The sequence below is a fragment of the Neoarius graeffei genome, chromosome 17, assembly GCF_027579695.1.
Source record: "Neoarius graeffei isolate fNeoGra1 chromosome 17, fNeoGra1.pri, whole genome shotgun sequence".
NCBI classification, from domain to species: Eukaryota; Metazoa; Chordata; class Actinopteri; order Siluriformes; family Ariidae; genus Neoarius; species Neoarius graeffei.
The window spans coordinates 55,821,664-55,842,268 of record NC_083585.1 but is presented as its reverse complement, the minus strand read 5'-3'; the positions used below and the strand labels follow the sequence as shown (position 1 = coordinate 55,842,268).

General features: G+C 41.5%; 1 protein-coding gene across 3 annotated transcripts in view; it reads left to right on the top strand.

Annotated features, from left to right (window-relative positions):
- The window catches only part of gdpd5b (glycerophosphodiester phosphodiesterase domain containing 5b), a 187,194-nt gene that overhangs the window by 42,167 nt on the left and 124,422 nt on the right, over positions 1 to 20,605 (top strand). For all 3 annotated transcript variants that reach the window (XR_009650210.1, XM_060897759.1, XM_060897758.1), the window contains one exon: positions 11,869 to 12,043. Coding sequence is in view for 2 of the 3 variants with exons in the window: in XM_060897759.1 (XP_060753742.1) it covers positions 11,927 to 12,043 (117 nt within the window). In the remaining variant the exon portion in view is untranslated. The remainder of the gene's footprint in view (positions 1 to 11,868; positions 12,044 to 20,605) is intronic.

The following is a 20,605-nucleotide window of genomic DNA, read 5'->3' as shown; positions in this document are numbered from 1 at the left end:
AACTGGTGACTCTAAATTGAGCGTAGGTGTGAATGTGAGTGTGAATGGTTGTCTGTGTCTATGTGTCAGCCCTGTGATGACCTGGCGACTTGTCCAGGGTGTACCCCGCCTTTCGCCCGTAGTCAGCTGGGATAGGCTCCAGCTCGCCTGCGACCCTGTAGAACAGGATAAAGCGGCTAGAGATAATGAGATGAGATGAGTTTATTGTAGCCCTGTGATAGCTCTATTTACCATGCAAAAAAAAAAATTGGTGATCACGTTATTTTTGGTGAATGTATGGCAACATATGTCATATTTAGCAAAATTACTCGTGTGATTTAGAAAAAGTGCTTTTTTGACCACAGGTAGCTCCAAAAGGGATGCACTTAAATCATTCTTTATACCATAAAACAAATATTTGGTTCCATATCATTGGAAACATAGTTAAGTTTTTATTTTAATGTTGAATGCCAGTAAGTTTTCAGGCTATTTTTGATCAAATTGAAATTGTGTGAATTGAATGAAATTGTGTCAAAAAAATGTCCTCTCCGAGACAGCTCATTTTTCAATATAAAATAACATATCTAAAATGATTATTTTCAATGTGGTCAAGATATTGGGACATAAATATTAGAGACAACTAACACAAAGCTTACAGCCTTATATTTAAAAGCACTATGGAAGTAGTGGATTCTGAATTGTCAAAAAAAAAAAAAAAGTTCTCTCCGAGAATCACTTCATTTGTTTCTCGCAGCCCTGCTTAAAGCGACGCTTAATCTTCTTTATCTTATAGCAGATTACACAAAACTACCATACACACACGTCAAAAAATTACCTGGAATCTGTTCTTTAACTCGTCCTTCACTTAAAAACTGGTACAAGAACCAGTTTGAATCAATTTGAATTTTGGACCCCTGTGACACAAACTTTGTACCCTGATTGTAAAACAACCCTTAAGTAAATCTTAGAAATCCTGGCAGGTTAGCTCATGTTGGCTAGTTGGCTACAATAAGCAGGGACAAATAATGAAAATTGATATGATTTTACAAATACTTTTTGGAACTATGCCAAGTTAGCTCATCTAGCTAACTAAAATGAGCAGGGACAATAATTTAAATAAATGAAGAGAAACATCCTCTCAGTAATCCTGTAAGCTTAGCTCATGACCTAGTTGGTTAGCTTTAGCAGGAAAGATTATGCTTATTTATGAACTATAATCCTTCTCGAATCCTGTCAGAGTAGCTCGTGTTAGTCAGCTAGCTAAAATAAGCAGGGACAAATATGAAAATTTATGATTCACAAATATTTTCAGAAACTGTTACTAGCTGGCTAGCTAGCTAAAATGAGCACGGAGAATAATAATTAAATGGATTTTAAAAAAAAAATCCTCTCAGTAATCCTGCAGGTTCACTCATATTGGATCATGACCTCATTGGTTAGCTTTAGCAGTAAAGATTATACATATTTAAAAACAAAACACAAACTACAATTCCTGTATTTTAAAAAAATAATAATAATAAAAAATCCTCTCAGTTTCGCTAATGTTAGCCAGCTAGCTAAAATAAGCAGGGACTTTTATTGAAAATGTATGATTTTAGAAATACTTTTCAAAACCGTGCCAAGTGACCTTATCTTGCTAGCTAGCTCGCTAAAACGAGCAGGGACAATAATAAATCCTCTCAGTAATCCTGTAAGGTTACCTCGTATTAGCTCATTAGCTCGTTGGTTAGCTTTAGCAGTAAAGACTATGCATATTTATGAACTAAATGTGAATGATAATTCCTTTCAAAAATCTTGTCAGGTGAGTTCGTGTTAGCTAGCTAGCTAAAATGAGCAGAGATATTATTATTATTAATAATAATAATAATAATAATAATAATAATAATAATAATAATATGGATTAAAAATAAATCCTCTCGGTAATCCTGTGAGATTGGCTCATATTAGCTCATTAGCTAGTTGGTTAGCTTGAACAGTAAAGATTATGAATATTTAAAAAAAGAAAAACAACAACAACAAAACCTAAATATGAACTACAATTCCTCTCAAAAGTCCTGTCAGGTTAGCTCATGTTAGCCAGCTAGTTAAAATAAGCAGGGACAATAATGAAAATTTATATGATTTTACAAATACTTTTCAAAACCATACCAGGTTAGTTTATCTTGCAAGCTAGCTAGCTAAAATGAGCAGGGATAATAATAATAATAATATGGATTAAAAATAAATCCTCTCGGTAATCCTGTAAGGTTGGCTCATATTAGCTCATTAGCTAGTTGATTAGCTTTAGCAGTAAAGAGTAATGCATATTTATGAATTAAATATGAACGATGATTCCTCTCAAAAATCTTGGCAGGTTAGTCCATGTTAGCCAGCTAGTTAAAATGAACAGGGATAATAATAATAATAATAATAATAATAATAATATGGATTAAAAATAAATCCTCTCAGTAATCCTGTGAGGTTGGCTCATATTAGCTCATTAGCTAGTTGGTTAGCTTGAACAGTAAAGATTATGCATATTAAAAAAAAAATTGAACTACAATTCCTCTCAAAAGTCCTGTCAGGTTAGCTCATGTTAGCCAGCTAGTTAAAATAAGCAGGGACGATAATGAAAATTTATATGATTTTACAAATACTTTTCAAAACCATACCAGGTTAGCTTATCTTGCAAGCTAGCTAGCTAAAATGAGCAGGGATAATAATAATAATAATTAAAGCCGCAAGCGGCCTCGACGGGCCCTCGCGCCAGCGGCCAAGGGGGGCGGGGGCATGCGTCCCCGCGAAAGACCTTCCACAGCTTCTGCGGCAAGAGACATTACTCCCACAATGGCGGCAAGCGCCGCAATAAGGGTCTTGGAAAGAGTTTGCTTGCCAAGTTTGACAAATCAGAAGCTGCAATATCATTTTTGCCATAACCAGCACCCCCAGGGGCGAAAGTGCACAAAATTTGGCGTACATGTCAGGTGAGCTATGAAGAGTTTGCGTATGAAGTTTGATGACAATTGAGTAAATAAAAGATGAGATATAGATTTTTGAAGAATAAATTTTTTGGTTTTTCCCATGTCAGTAGGTGGCGCTATGCTGTACATGAGCGATTATGAGTTGGAGAAATAAGTGTCTACAACAGCAACGTACAATCACAAGGTAGTGGTGTGAAGGAAAAGCATTATGGAATTATTTACCAAAAACCCGTTTTGGAGCAATTGCGTCGGCCAAAAACAGCGCCCCCCCCATGGACGAAAATTCCCAAAATGTGGTATACATGACATGGGAGGTAGTAAGAGGGTGGCTGTGAAGTTTGACCAAATTTGAGGAAAGATTGGATTTTTTGCCCAAAAATAGTGCCCCCAGTGGCGAAACATCACAGAAATTGGGTAACATGTCAGAAGCCCAATGACTGATTTGCGTGTGAAGTATGAGCAGTTTTGAGCAATTAGAAGATTTGTTATGAATTTTTAAGCATGTACAATTCTGCATAGAAAATTGATTGACGTATAACTTCTGAAGGGTTTACCCTACGTGAAACGTATTTAGCAACTTTTGTCAGCCATGTCTGTAGATGATGTGTATCAATTGTGGTGACGTTCCTATGAACGGTCTAGGAGGAGTTGCGCCGTCTTCGTGGCCATGCATTTCGCACAAAAGTGAAATTACCTCACTTCCTGTTGGGCGTGGCTAATGCATTGGCATTACATTTTTGTCCGGCTTAGTGAGATACATATGCGTACCAAAGGGCATGCCACTACTACAAACTACATGGCAACCAGGCACCTTAATGCGAGAGGCAAAAATCACAACACGTTAGGGGGCGCTAAAGAGGCCCCGAGGCCCGCCTGGATCTGGGCTTCTGGTTCTCAGTAGCGGTGGCAGTCAAAGAGAAAGGGGCAAAATTTCGAGCGTTGTCGACCATGGCAAGCGCCCCAATAAGGGTCTTGTAAAGAGTTTGCTTGCCAAGTTTGAGAAATCAGAAGCTGCAATATCATTTTTGCCATAACCAGCACCCCCAGTGGCGAAAGTGCACAAAATTTGGCGTATATGTCAGGTGAGCTATGAAGAGTTTGCGTATGAAGTTTGATGACAATTGAGTAAATAGAAGATGAGACATAGATTTTTGAAGAATAAATTTTTTGGTTTTTCCCATGTCAGTAGGTGGCGCTATGCTGTACATGAGCGATAATGAGATGGAAAAATAAGTGTCCACAACAGCAACGTACTATCACAAGGTAGTGGTGTGAAGGAAAAGCATTATGGAATTATTTACCAAAAACCCGTTTTGGAGAAATTGCGTCGGCCAAAAACAGCGCCCCCCCATGGATGAAAATTCCCAAAATGTGGTATATATGACATGGGAGGTAGTAAGAGGGTGGCCGTGAAGTTTGACCAAATTTGAGGAAAGATTGGATCTTTTGCCCAAAAATAGCGCCCCCAGTGGCGAAATATCACAGAATTTGGGTAACATGTCAGAAGCCCAATGAGTGATTTGCGTGTGAAGTATGAGCAGTTTTGAGCAATTAGAAGATTTGTTATGAATTTTTTAGCATGTAAAATTTTGAAGTGAAAATTGATTGACATATAACTTCTGAACGGTTTATCCTACGTGAAACGTATTTAGTAACTTTTGTCAGCCATGTCTGTAGATGATGTGTATCAATTTTGGTGACATGCCTATGAACGGTCTAGGAGGAGTTGCGCCGTCTTCGTGGCCATGCATTTCGCACAAAAGTGAAATTACCTCACTTCCTGTTGGGCGTGGCTAATGCATTGGCATTACATTTTTGTCCGGATTAGTGAGATACATATGCATACCAAATGGCATGGCACTACCACAAACTACATGGCAACCAGGCACCTTAATGCGGGAGGCCAAAATCACAACGACTTAGGGGGCGCTATAGAGGCCCTGAGCCCCGGCCAAGTTTGGGCTTTTGGTTCTGAGTAGCGGTGGCAATTCTCGGAACTGGTGCCAAATTTCGTGCGTTTTCGCCCATGGCAAGCGCCCCGAAAATGGCCCAACAGCGGAGAAAAATAAAGAAGAAGAAGAAGACGGAAGAATAATAATAGTGGACTCTTACAAGAACAATAGGGCCTTCGCCCATAGGGCTCGGGCCCTAATAATAATAATAATATGGATTAAAAATAAATCCGCTCGGTAATCCTGTGAGGTTGGCTCATAGCTAGTTGGTTAGCTTTAGCAGTAAAGAGTATGTATGTTTATGAATTAAATATGAATGATAATTCCTCTCAAAAATCCTGTCAGTTAGCTCGTGTTAGCCAGCTAGCTAGAATAAGTAGAAACAAATAATGAACATGATGATAAAAAAAAAAATCCTGTCAGTTTAGCTAGCTAACACATGTGGTCAGCTAGCTAAAATAAATAAATAAATAAATAAATAAATCATGACTGAACTTTCATAACTTAAAATCCCCTCAGAAATCAACTACAATGGTGCTTGAAAGTTTGTGAACCCTTTAGAATTTTCTATATTTCTGAATAAATGTGACCTAAAACATCATCGGATTTTCACACAAATCCTAAAAGTAGATAAAGAGAACCCAGTTAAACAAACGGGACAAAAATATTATACTTGGTCATTTATTTATTGAGGAAAATGATCCAATATTACATATCTGTGACTGGCAAAAGTATGTGAACCTCTAGGATTAGCAGTTCATTTGAAGGTGAAATTAGAGTCCGGTGTTTTCAATCAATGGGATGACAATCAGGTGTGAGTGGGCACCCTGTTTTATTTAAAGAACAGGGATCTATCAAAGTCTGATCTTCACAACACATGTTTGTGGAAGTGTATCATGGCACGAACAAAGGAGATTTCTGAGGACCTCAGAAAAAGCGTTGTTGATGCTCATCAGGCTGGAAAAGGTTACAAAACCATCTCTAAAGAGTTTGGACTCCATCAATCCACAGTCAGACAGATTGTGTACAAATGGAGGAAATTCAAGACCATCATTACCCTCCCCAGGAGTGGTCGACCAACAAAGATCACTCCAAGAGCAAAGCGTGTAATAGTCGGTGAGGTCACAAAGGACCCCAGGGTAACTTCTAAGCAACTGAAGGCCTCTCTCACATTGGCTAATATTAATGTTCATGAGTCCACCATCAGGAGAACACTGAACAACAATGGTGTGCATGGCAGGGTTGCAAGGAGAAAGCCACTGCTCTCCAAAAAGAACATTGCTGCTCGTCTGCAGTTTGCTCAATATCACGTGGACGAGCCAGAAGGCTATTGGAAAAATGTTTTGTGGACAGATGAGACCAAAATAGAACTTTTTGGTTTAAATGAGAAGTGTTATCTTTGGAGAAAGGAAAACACTGCATTCCAGCATAAGAACCTTATCCCATCTGTGAAACCTGGTGGTGGTAGTATCATGGTTTGGGCCTGTTTTGCTGCATCTGGGCCAGGACGGCTTGCCATCATTGATGTAACAATGAATTCTGAATTATACCAGTGAATTCTAAAGGAAAATGTCAGGACATCTGTCCATGAACTGAATCTCAAGAGAAGGTGGGTCATGCGGCAAGACAACGACCCTAAGCACAAAAGTCATTCTACCAAAGAATGGTTAAAGAAGAATAAAGTTAATGTTTTGGAATGGCCAAGTCAAAGTCCTGACCTTAATCCAATGGAAATGTTGTGGAAGGACCTGAAGCGAGCAGTTCATGTGAAGAAACACACCAACATCCCAGAGTTGAAGCTGTTCTGTACGGAGGAATGGGCTAAAATTCCTCCAAGCCGGTGTGCACGACTGATCAACAGTTACCGCAAACGTTTAGTTGCAGTTATTGCTGCACAAGGGGGTCACACCAGATACTGAAAGCAAAGGTTCACATACTTTTGCCACTCACAGATATGTAATATTGGATCATTTTCCTCAATAAATAAATGACCAAGTATAATTTTTTTTTGTCTCATTTGTTTAACTGGGTTCTCTTTATCTACTTTTAGGACTTGTGTGAAAATCTGATGATGTTTTGGGTCATATTTAAGCAGAAGTAAAGAAAATTCTAAAGGGTTCACAAACTTTCAAGCACCACTGTACTATGGGAGAAGTTGAAACTGGTCTTGCGTTGTCCTCATCATGGCACACAGTAGAGCCTGAGCTAAAAATGTACAAACACTAATTACTGGGGATAAAGTGATTTCCTCTGGTGTAATACAAATTCCAGGCTTCTGGTGGTCTCTGCTCTGTGCCTCTTGAATGCCTCTGATGGGTTGGATAGCCATTTTGGGTCCACTTGTGAAGTGCTCTATTAAGCAGCTATGCAGCAGGAACACTAACCGATAAGAGCGAGGAGCTTTTATGTGCTCCTGCTGTTCTTTGGAGAATCCATTTAGCATTAGCTATAATGCTAATTTGTACGACCGGAGTTTACATTTAGCTTCTGGATTTACATATGTATTAGTTTAAAAATGACCTGAAGTCCTTTTGGCATCAGAGTCCATAATGCTTTTGGCGATTTTAAAAAAAGGCACTTGGGATTTTCATTGGCTAAAACAAGAGCATTAGACTCACTGATCTGAAGCTACATCATAGTGCAATGGACAGAAGCTATTGCTATAAGTTTAGCTCTTTTAATCGTTTACTCTTGGCCTTGGGTATTTTTATTCACAGGTTTATCTGTAAGTCAAGTTTGTGATTAGAATTTGAATGTTTGGAAGTGACAGAGCTGTTAGATTTAATTCATCATATTCAACTAAAGCCTCGGTCACAACCGGCCGTACGTGCTCCTACGGCCGGTCTATGTGCAAAAAACGCAAGAAACTCACGGGCGTGTGACGTGCTGATTTTCGAGCCGCAGACTGGCCGCAGAGGTTCTTTGTCATGTCAAACAAACTCTACGGGCACTTACTTTTTTTCAGGTTGCAAGACAAACTTACGGCCAACGTGCGTCTTTCTCCATGAACAAAAAACTCAGCGATTCGGGAAACGCCAAAAATCGCACGGCCTAAAAATCGTACATCCAGTTGTGACCTAGGCTTAAATAGGTTAAACGCTATGTTCTGTCATGAGCAGGGGAAGTTATTTTGGAAGACACACATCTGTTTTGATATGCATAATTCTCCAAATATGCTAAAATGGCATTATTTTAAAGGTGTGGTTGGTAATTTTGTCAACAGAGCCTTTCTTTTGTGTTTCTTCTAAAGTCACCCCCCCCCCCCCCAATTACCTCAATGCTAATTCAAGAGGTGGCGCTTTCTAAATCAACCATCAACTGTTTAAAAAATGGACAGCGTGCTCACACTGGAAATGAAGCCAGAATACCTCCACTTTGTTGCAAATTTGCAACCAAAGTCTCTGTATTAGAGACTTTCTCCTTCTTGAGTTTGTGCAGTAGAGACGAAAAGTAAAGTGAGATCCATCCCAATCCTTTCATGGCCCGCCCCCTTCCAGCACATTGCAGAATGTTTTCATGGTGGGAATCAATCTTGGATCTATCCACAGAGATTAAATAGTTTCAGCTGGAGATATTTCATTAATACAGACAGACCTGTCTCATAAGGATATTTATTTTTTTCACGGCCCAGTTTCCATCAAATCCTGCGCTGTGATTGGCTGGCAAGCGGGTCCGTATCCTATGATACGGACCCCAGTTACGGACCTCAGTTATGGACCTCTGGCGACTCGCTCGTTCACAACAACAACAAACATAGTAGCATTTTTTGTCAACATTTAGCTTTTTTTAATAAGATTTATTTATAAGATTTTTATCAAAAATCTTATAAATTTTTGCCAGCATTTCTCAGGAGAATAGCATTAATTTTAGAGCATGGATAGCGATAACGACAGTGTTCACAGCGAAAGCGAGTTTTACTACCCTGAGGAAGAAGAAATAAAATAAAACATTTCAGGAGAAAGCTAAAAACCTGTAACTGTTGCTAACGCCGAGCAAAAACATGGCTGAATCCTGAATGACTCAATTTTGTATAAATAGGGGACGACATAGGCGGCAAAATGTAGTTTTTTTTCCTGCCATGGAAGTGCACTTGTATACCGAGGAGGAAGCCATTTGCATTACAGCCGTGAATGAGGATTCAAAATGGCGGCTCGGCTCGGTTTTCCCTTTCGGGTGCTCTCGTTTTCTGTTAGAATTTAGGAAATAAATAAATATATATATTATTTAAAAAAAACCTCGGCCTTGAATACTGACCTCGGCCCAGAGGGCCTCGGTCAGTACTTTCAAGAACTTGGTCACGGTATTTCACGATACGAACCTCTGGGGAATACACCACTTGTATTTTTCATATGAGCTCCATCCGGGACGTGGAGAACCAAAACCAGGACCTAAATCTGTGTCACTCGTGAGGAAATCAATTAATTGTTTTGAGAAATTTGCAGACGTTTTGTTTGTGAATGTGTCGATATAATAAAAAGATGATCACATGCTGGCTTGAAGATATGAAGTTTATCTTCTTGTGTTGTTAAACTCACATTTTTCATACAAAATAAATCACGGATCTGAGTGACATATTTTGAATAATATTGGCTGGCATTGAGTGGTATATCAGATATATTCCATTCAGCTAGCATGATATTAAATGAGTTGAAGATGAGTAGCTGAACGGAATATATCTGATATACCATGAAAAAAAGCCAGCCAAGATTATAAATTATTATTATTATTATTATTATTATTATTATGGGTGGCACGGTGGTGTAGTGGTTAGCGCTGTCGCCTCACAGCAAGAAGGTCCGGGTTCGAGCCCCGTGGCCGGCGAGGGCCTTTCTGTGTGGAGTTTGCATGTTCTCCCCGTGTCCGCGTGGGTTTCCTCCGGGTGCTCCGGTTTCCCCCACAGTCCAAAGACATGCAGGTTAGGTTAACTGGTGACTCTAAATTGAGCGTAGGTGTGAATGTGAGTGTGAATGGTTGTCTGTGTCTATGTGTCAGCCCTGTGATGACCTGGCGACTTGTCCAGGGTGTACCCCGCCTTTCGCCTGTAGTCAGCTGGGATAGGCTCCAGCTTGCCTGCAACCCTGTAGAACAGGATAAAGCGGCTAGAGATAATGAGATGAGATTATTATTATTATTATTATTATTTATTATTATTATACATACACATTCCTTTCGGGTGTTCAACGTGTCTTTCTCTTTCAAAATTCTCTCAAAATCTTCTGTATTTAACAAAACAAACCTGGCGGCCATGTTTGTTTTACAAATTGTCCCAGTCGCTCGCTAGCACGGAAGTTTTACATCTCTGATGTATGACGTCATGTTGTCTTGACAACCATGCAATATCGTAAACCATATTCAATGCTCATTCTCCATTGGGTAGAGTGACGTAATACACGTAGGATAAGCGATATGCTAACAATATTGCATGCTATCAAGCCAAATGAAAGAAACCCGCTAAAAGGGAATAGAACATGTTTTTATTCCATCGAAAAAGTGTCCCGTGTGTATAATAATTCCTGATATTTCACTCCGATGATGTCACTCCCAGTGTTGTCCTGTTGACTAGATGTGTTGTCAAAATGGCGAACCAGTTCAAAATAAAAATTCTTTTGATTAACTTGCGTTTTTTTTTTTTTTTGTGGTTGTGTCCATATAATATAAAGATGGGACGAAGATATGGAGGTTATCTTCTTGTGATGAAAATATGAATGAGATGAACTTCATATCTTCACGCCACCATGTAATATCCTTTATTTATCACATGAACTGGACATTCACCAACAGATTAACAGTGGTTTCAGGAAAAGCAGCTAGTTTAGACCGCAGTAGCAGTGCATGGGGAGTTAAAAATGTGTTATTTCGGACACTTACTTATAAAACGCATCTTATTGTTTATTGGTAGTGTATGTATTCACTGATCGCAAATTTTGATAGCTGGCTGGATGTCCTTAATACTGAAATAATATTGCTATCATGGTGGCTATATGCGCTAGCACAATTAAGCTAGCCTTTTTCTGATTAAACCTGTGAATGTTTCGAACATTTTAAATAGAAACAGCGAACAGTTTGTATTCGTGCATATGTCTAGAAAAGTTCAAATATGTAGGTACAATATATAAATGATAAATTCTGTGAAGTTAGCTGGATGGCTACAGTCGTGTTTCTTCAGGGAAGGCTGAAACACGCACCAGATTTAGTGCCCTGGAGCAGTTCCTTTATGCTTTTGTCTCTCTCTGCCTGTCTGTCTACTTGTCTTTCTCTCTCTGTCTTCTCCTGTTCCTTCTCTCTGTCTGTCTACTTGTCTGTCTGTCTACCTGTCTTTCTCTGTCTTCTCCTGTTCCTTCCCTCTGTCTATCTACTTGTCTGTCTGTCTGTCTGTCTGTCTACCTGTCTTTCTCTGTCTTCTCCTGTTCCTTCCCTCTGTCTATCTACTTGTCTGTCTGTCTACCTGTCTTTCTCTGTCTTCTCCTGTTCCTTCCCTCTGTCTATCTACTGGTCTGTCTGTCTGTCTGTCTGTCTTTCTCTCTGTCTTCTCCTGTTCCTTCCCTCTGTCTGTCTGTCTACCTGTCTGTGTCTTCTCCCATTCCCTTGTCTCCCTCTGTCTGTCTGTCTGTCTGTCTGTCTGTCTGTGTCCTCGGTCTCCTTTCAGTCTCTCTGTCTGTCACTTCCCACTCCCTCCCTCCCTCCCTCCCTCCCTCCCTCCGTCTGTCTGTCTGTGTCTTCTCCCATTCTCTCCCTCCTTCTGTCTTTCTCTGTCACCCCCCTCCCTCCCTCTGTCTGTCTGTCTGTCTGTCTGTCTGCCTGCCTCTGTCTCCTCCAACTCTCTCGGTCTGTTTCTGTCTCCTCTCCCTCCCTCTGTCTGTCTGTCTTCCCCTCATGCTACCTGTCTCTATCTCTTTCTAGTTTTCTCTTTACTTTTTGACTTTCTCACATACTCATTCTCTCTCTCTCTCTCTCTCTCTCTCTCTCTCTCTCTGTAGGGTGCTGTGCTGTCAGTGGGATGGTCGAAGAGTGGAGTGGAGTCCAGGCTGAAGGAGCATGGTGAAGCACCAACCCCTGCAGGTCTATGAGAGACAACTGTGCTTGTCCTGTCTAACAGGGATCTATGGCTGCCGCTGGAAACGTTATCAGCGCTCGCACGATGACACCACAAAGGTGAGACCCGCCTTGATTTGGCTCATTACAGCGATGCATTGCTGCTCACGATGGTTGCTAAGGCAAAAGTGTCATATTATAGGACAGTACGTAGAAGACATTATATTACATTGTGAGTGCAATGAACCCGTGTTGATGCATGTAACATGTCCATTTTACATTCAGTATTTTAAGAAATGTAAAATTGATGCTATAATTAACAATTATTCGCCGAAGTGAATATTCGAGACGAAGTCGAGGTTATTAATCACTGATATTCACTGAGCCTGAGGTGGATAACTGTTTTCATATAAATACACAGGTGATTATTTAATTAAAAATTATTTCAAATTGGCGCAGACTTGTCACTCATCTATGCCCGGTCACATAAAATAAATCACAATTCCACCTTACCTTTGAATAGTTTTCGACCAAACTTTGTAGCATCTTTAGTGCTTTTGGGAACAGCATTTTCTTTCAGCTTTTTGAATTCTTCCTCACTTACAGTGACGAAGCGATTGTCCGCCATTTTGTCGAGTCGCTCGAGGTGATTATCAAGAGAAAGTCCGAATTTCTCGACCAATCAGCGCACGATTTTCTATAATCACTTGCGTATTTATATGAAATTTTAATATTGTAAATATGTACATGTCTGAAACTGTATGTAACCAGAAATATGAACTTTGAGCCATCTTTGGAAATGGATTTGGGTCGCAGGACATAAAAGCCTGGCCTGGGAAATCCCATGCTGCTTTGCACAATCGTTCCGATCTGAAAAGACAGCATGGAAACTATGGTCTAAAGGCTCGCCTGAGTTAGGGAGCCAATCAGAGAGTGGGGAGGGGTGGAAAGACGGTGACGCGTACTACTCGACAAACGGAAGCTTGTAGTTTATTTGGGACTGTTTACGGATCACATTTAACATGGCGGCGAGCGATACGAACCAAACTTTCGATCAAGCTTTAGACACTGTTCTGAATAGTTTAGAGCGAAAGTTTGTTTTAAAAAAAGAAGAGCGTTTGGCGTTAGTCTTTCTTCGTCTTCTTCATCGCTCTAACTACGTCACCGGGTACAACTGCCATGATTGGCCATGGGCTACGTATACGCCAAATGATAGACATTCGCAACGTCCAATAAACGGCCGTTGACAATCGTAAACCACACCTCCCCTACGAGAAATTCAATAGGCGGATTCCAGACCATATTTCACTTGTGATATGGTCTGGTGTTAACCAGACTATAAAAGCCACCTGGTGAGAGTGAAAAGTGCACTAGATGGGCGTCAGTCGGAGACTTTATACCACAGCACCGGTCAGCGTTTCTGTGCTTGAGCAGTACGTGTGCAATCCATCTTGGGGTTTTGAACCAAATACCATTAAATCAACATTGCATGTCAAAATATCTCAATTTGTATGAGATTTTAAAATGAACCTGGGATATAAAATGTGTACACCAGCTATTAAAGTCACGGAGTCTTTAAATACAGAAACGCCGAAGTACGCCATGAAACCCACACAAAGATGGACACTTTGGTTTGTGAGATGTTTTTTTTTTATTAGTTAATATTATTAAATACCATGTGTGTACAGTAAATCAGTTCCCCTTCCAATTAAGATAATTGAATTTATTTCCTGTTGGCACTTCATCATCCATTCATAATCTCCTGTTCAGCATGAGTGTAGAGAAACTGAATAAAAGTTGGCCTGAGAAACAGATGACAGCATCTAATAATGCGGCTATGATCCACTTGGATGTTTATTTCATCACAAAGTGCTTTTCGTACAGATAATCAAACCTGTACTCAGCAATAATGCTGATAAATCAGGTGTTGGGTCGTCATGAGCCTCCAGACCAGCTTCAACACAGCACACTTTGGCATCTACACATCGCTGGAATTCTATTGGGCGAGGATTTAACCTAATTGACGTTTTGATGGTGGTGATGATGGAGAGCGCTGTGTAACACGTCACTCAGATCTCATGTCGGTGTTGAATGGAGTTGAGATGAATGGGAAGATCATACGGTAGCAACATCATTTTTAGCTCATCTGTCCATAAGGCCAATGAGCTGTTGCCATGGCATGGCGTCCATCTGTCATCTGTCTGTCGTCCACAATTCAGTTAAATTGTATCTCCTCCATCAGTTCTCCATAGATTTCTGTTCCGATTGTTTTTGTTTGAAAGAACTCATCACTCCACACAAAACTTGGTCATTGACTACGTTTACATGCACATCCAAATCGAGCTGCTGTCGGTAATCGAGCTGAAGGTCCCAGCAGGGTGCCAGAGAAATCCAATCGTACATGCACACAATGAAATCGGGCTATTGTGTGAGGTGCATTGTGCACCCGAGCCACAGGTGGCGCTACACGCCCCATCGTGTTGGTACACTTCCGGTTGTCGTCATGAAGAAGAGCTATTCAAGAGTGTAAACAAAAGTTATCAGTTCCGTGTTCTCCATTGCGCGTTTTTCTCCCGTCCGTGAATTTTAATATATTCAACTCCTTAAGCTGAATGAGCATGAACTCTGTCTCCTCATTGCTCCAGAAGTGCACGTTTCTGCTCGCCTGTGGCAGTGGGGGCGTGGTCAAGCGCCGGTCTGTGACAGGAGGGCGGAGCCAGGGAAGGTGAGTGGCAGAATCACTACACCTGACGGTAATTAACCTGTTTGTGTGTCTTCCCAGTAACCGCGCCCTATTTAAGGAGGCAGAGGGAGAGCAGAGGGGAGAGCTCATCCCGGGACTAGAACACAGCGCGCGCGCGCGCGTGCATGTGTGTGTTTTCTCTCAAGAATAAAAGTAGGCTGTTAAACTGAAAAGTCTGACAATAAAAAGCCTATTAGTACCAGAAGCTTTGTCCTGCCGTCCTCTGTGCTCCACCCACACTTCAGAGAGCTCTACATCGCCATTTTCTCTTCTTCGTTTGTTCCTCCTGACCTCTTCTGCTGCTCGCTACTACTGTTGTCATGCCGACCGAGGCTGTTGTGTTTCCCGCTTGTGGTCTCGTCACTCGTCACTTCCGGAAGTAGCTCAACAACTAGTTCGATAGGGTATACATGCACAAAGTAGCTCAGCAGAAATCGCATAAACTAGGTCGTGTAGCTCGATTCCGAGAAATCAAGTTCGGTTCAATTTCAGCCGAATTAAGGTGTATACATGGCATTTTGAACTTCGATTTCAGTCGAGCAACGGCAGAAATTCGATTCTCTCTATGTGCATGTAAACGTACTGATTGTTTTGTCAAATTTTTTGCTAACGAGGTAATAATTAGGCCAAATTAATGAATTTTCCAGGCCTCTCGCCACAATTTGCTCTCATTTCTCATCTGGTTCCAGTTCTGATCGATGTTTTGGGTAGATCTTCCCTTGAGGAACAAAACTCGGTCGTTTGTTTGTTGATTTTCTTGTTGTAAACAGTTTGTTTGTTTATTTTCAGTTAAATCGTATCTCCTCCCTCAGTTCTCAATGGATTTCAGTTCTGAGGCCATTATTAAAAAATGTTCTGTTTCCGGTCCACCGGCCGGGTGAGTGCCGTTTGTGCGGGTGAAAGGTTTTTTTTTTTTTTACGCCGGTTTTTCGAAAATTTTTTCGGGTTCGTAAATCTAAAATCGAACTTGACATTTCCGCATTCCCAGGGCTTTCCACTAAGGCTCATACTAGCCAGCCATGACAAATAAGGAGCCAGCCGGGGGAGGGGGAGTAAACACAAAATAAACTCCTGTGCACGCAGTTCCCAGGATTAAATGTATTTTCCACAGACCAATTATTTATTCACTTTACTCAAATACAAAGTAAAATGGCAGTAAATCTTCTTTCTTTTCTTGCGTATTGCATCATGAGGCGTTCCTGGCTTGTAAATCTCTTATTTTCGGTGCATGACACATTCACGCAGCTGAGCATGCTATGAATTAACAACGACAACGGTCTGCAGTGGGGCTACACAATTACACACTCAGCGAACATTTCTCCATTTGTGTATGAAAATACACTCCAACCACTCAGTTTGGCTTCATTTACAACCAACGGTGTCTTTTGATGCCAGCACGTAATTAAACGAGAGAAGACTGGTTTACCGGAGACTAAATAAGCGTCATCTCTGCTTCTGTTCCCTCCGACACGCTACTGCGGCAGTAGTGTGTCGGAGGGAACAGAAGCAGAGATAACACTTATTTAGTCTCCGGTAAACAAGGCTTCATGGTGGTCTGAACTGAATCAGCTCTGCGCATGCGCCGTGCGGCAGAAAAAAATGGCAGCCACCATGAAGGAAGGAGATCCGGAGTTTTCAAACATTTGCTTAAGTGTGGAATCGCAAAATGGTATTCTAGCGAACAACAAAATAGTAAAGATTCAGAAAAACAAATCATTCAGTGATCATTTTAATAGTGTAATTTCATCCGAACTAGGCCTAACGGTCGATTTTAGAACTACAAAAAGTCCGTGTGTCGGACATTTTAAGTACCTTTGTAAAAGTTTTGCAAATGTTGCAGTCAGCATTTAAAATGCTAACTTAGTTTTTGTACAAGTTTCAGTTGATTAAACTGTCATATTTTATTAAATGTGTCTGCTTTTGTAATAAAGTACTGAAAGAAAAAGCAAACACAACATTGCGATTTTTTTTTTTTTTTATCCATCCATAAAAAAATTAAAAAAAAAAATCCCTTCTGGGCGGCACGGTGGTGTAGTGGTTAGCGCTGTCGCCTCATAGCAAGAAGGTCCTGGCTTCGAGCCCCGTGGCCGGCGAGGGCCTTTCTGTGCGGAGTTTGCATGTTCTCCCCGTGTCCGCGTGGGTTTCCTCCGGGTGCTCCGGTTTCCCCCACAGTCCAAAGACATGCAGGTTAGGTTAACTGGTGACTCTAAATTGACCGTAGGTGTGAATGGTTGTCTGTGTCTGTGTGTCAGCCCTGTGATGACCTGGCGACTTGTCCAGGGTGTACCCCGCCTTTCGCCCGTAGTCAGCTGGGATAGGCTCCAGCTTGCCTGCGACCCTGTAGAAGGATAAAGCGGCTAGAGATAATGAGATGAGATGAGAAAATCCCTTCCCTCCCGACTGAAAATTTTTTTTTTGCTCACCCGGTGGACAGGAAACTGAGTTTTTTTTTTTTTTTTTTTTTTTTTTTTTTTAAAAAAGGATGGCCTGATTGGTAGAACTTGACCTTCTGCACAAAACTTGACCATTTTGTCAAATTTTTGGTAACAAACTGCTAATTAGGTCACCTTAACGAGTTTTGGGACTTCTCATTAGAATTGTATCTCCTCTCGGAGTTCTTACCCGATTTCGGTTCTGATCGATGTTTTGGGTAGATCTTCCCTTGAGGAACAAAACTTGGTCATTTGTTGATCTTGCTGTAAACAATTTGTTTACAACTTTTATTTTCAGTTAAATCGTGTCTCCTCCATCCCTCAATTCTCAATGAATTTCAGTTCTGATTTGTTTTATTTGAAAGAACTCGACCTTCTGCACAAAACTCGGTCATTGTATTGTCAATTTTTTGCTGACAAATTAGTAATCAGGTCAACTTAACACACATATTTTCTTCTGACTAGAATTGTATCTCCTCTCTCATTTATCATGCGATTTCAGTTCTGATCGATGGTTTTGGCTCGATCTTCCCTTGGGGAACAAAATTGAGTCCTTTTGTTGATTTTCCTGTTGTACACAATTTGTCGTGGAAGTTGGTCCTCTCTCACGTCGTCACATTTCAGTTCTGTTTGATGTTTTGGTCGTCATGGTTGTTTTGATGGCCGGCCAGATGAGCTCCTGTGTCCTTGATGTTCTGGTTAAACTACTGTACTGTGGGTGGCATGGTGGTGTAGTGGTTAGCACAGTTGCCTCACAGTAAGAAGGTTCCAGGTTCGAACCCAGCAGCCGGCGAGGGCCTTTCTGTGTGGAGTTTGCATGTTCTCCCCGTGTCTGCGTGGGTTTCCTCCGGGTGCTCTGGTTTCCCCCAAAGACATGCAGTTAGGTTGATGTGGGGTGGCCTTGGGCTGAAGTGCCCTTGAGCAAGGTACCGAACCCCTGACTGCTCCCCGGGCGCTCTGGTGTGGCTGCCCACTGCTCTGAGTGTGTGCATGTGTTCACTGCTTCAGATGGGTTAAATGCAGAGGATGAATTTCACTGTTTGAAGTGTGCATGTGACGAATAAAGGTTTCTTTTTTTTTTTTTTTTTTAACGATTTACGAATCATCCAGGATAAGTTTTGGATGGAAATGTTTCATTTGAAGATAAAGGTGATCAGTCAGAAGAACTTTGGATTCATTTCCAGTGATGGCTTTCTGACAAGCGGAGCTGAATGAACCATGGCAGAAAAAGAAATAAATGCCCCCTCAAGAGAGCTGCTGGGTTTTCCTTTAATGTGTCAACTTATTAGGTAATAGGCAGAATGAATGTTGGAAATTTTGTGTGAAGGATTGGAAATGAAAATTAACTACCATGCCAACTTGCAAAGGCAGAACTGCTATTTTATTTATTTATTTATTTATTTTAAACTCAGAGTGATGCATATGCATAGCCATTTGATAGCAAAGCATTAAAAATGTAAAATATAGTAGTTTTACTGTACCTAAAATGCCAGATCTTAGGGCTGTGATGATGCAGCTTTGGGGGGGGGGGGCTCCACATCACTCCATCTGTTTATGATCTCTGTTCAGGAAGAAAAAGATCACTTTAAAAATTTTTTATAGAGTACATGTCATAGCTAGGTGACATTCCATATTCACACCAACTTGATCTTCATTTTGCTTTAAATGATTTTCAGATCTGCATCTTGGGGGCGGCACGGTGGTGTAGTGGTTAGCGCTGTCGCCTCACAGCAAGAAGGTCCTGGGTTCGAGCCCCGGGGCCGGCGAGGGCCTTTCTGTGTGGAGTTTGCATGTTCTCCCCGTGTCCGCGTGGGTTTCCTCCGGGTGCTCCGGTTTCCCCCACAGTCCAAAGACATGCAGGTTAGGTTAACTGGTGACTCTAAATTGAGCGTAGGTGTGAATGTGAGTGTGAATGGTTGTGTGTGTCTATGTGTCAGCCCTGTGATGACCTGGCGACTTGTCCAGGGTGTACCCCGCCTTTCGCCTGTAGTCAGCTGGGATAGGCTCCAGCTTGCCTGCGACCCTGTGGAACAGGATAAAGCGGCTACAGATAATGAGATGATGAGATCTGCATCTTCAACCCCCACTGTCTAATTGCCTTTAATGCTAGAATGTGCTTTTTGTCCTCCTCGCAGCTTTCATGCAGTTAATTAGATGATGTGCTGTTCTACTCATGAGTTCCTGAATTATTTATGTGCCCTGAGAGGAATTTTTGAAATCTGTGTGTAAACTGGAAACGAATGGCATTTTTCCTCATTTATATAATCCAGTAGCAGTGGCCAAGTATGCAATCCTTGACTTGCAAGTGACGTCAAAGCAAAATAGAAACACGGATGTCGGCCATGTTGGTGGCGATACAAATGCGGGGGTCAAGCGACATTCCATACAAAACATAGTCACGCGTGCGCAACTCTTTGTTTTTCCACTGCTTTAAGCGTTCTTTTAGCTCTGCCATAGCTTTGTGCTGGATATGGTTGTGGTCACAACAGTACTCGTGACCGTGTCACGTTCCGATTTTTTAGGGTGTATTCAGACCAGTATAGTTCGATAGTTCACTTGCTTTGGTCCGAACCAAATGTTTTTTTTTTTTTTTCATTTTGGTGCGGTTCGCTTTCACACTGTACATTTTAGTAAGCGGACCAAAATCTGTCAACAAAGCCACGCGCCCTGAGGCCGTTCAGCTATTGGTCAGAGACGACACGCGCACAAAGCGTTAAGTTCAAAAGTAGTCATGGAGGCTTTCCGTGCTGTTATTCTTTTTAATGTCATCAAAGCAATATGTTTTTTCCAGTTTTTACTGTTTTCACAATTGTGCGATTACTATGCTGTTGTACAAGTAATTTATCAACGACGACGACAAAGGGCAAGGCGGCTACGGAGGATAGCGCTGATGAGCGCACATCATGTTGTGACAGTTCTGGCTCTTCACACAAGACGGAGGAGGTACGTGTCGGGATATTCGCCTTATCCATCGTAATAGATGAATTTCTTTTTTGCGTCGCTAGTACCGCCACTTTTTGAAAGAATGTCCCTGATTTTAATGTAGGTCTGACGGAGTTTCTTCACTTTTAGCCGACATTGTTCTGGGGAGCGCGTGAACCCCTTCTCCTTCATTTTCTCACTGAATACAGCAAACACGTCGGCATTTTTGTGTGTTCTCTCCAAAAGCTCAGATATGTGGACATCTGCCCATATATCCACAAGGGTACGCGTTTCTTCCTCGGCCCACGTTTGCCCCCTACTCATTTTTTGTACTCTGTAGTCTAGCCTACCACTGGTCTGAATGACTGAACGACTGTTGTAAGGTTCCCTTGACAACCGAAACAGTGTTTGCACTTTGCGGTGGAGTGTCAAGACTCTGTTTCCCATAATGCTCGACAAACGACGGAAGCTCCCGAGGTACAAAAAAGCAAAACTGTCGGATTAGGTCCGGTCTGCTTTCACACCTCCAAAAGGTCCGCACCAGGGTTCCTTTGGTCCGGACCGAGTCCGACCTTGCAGCTCGGT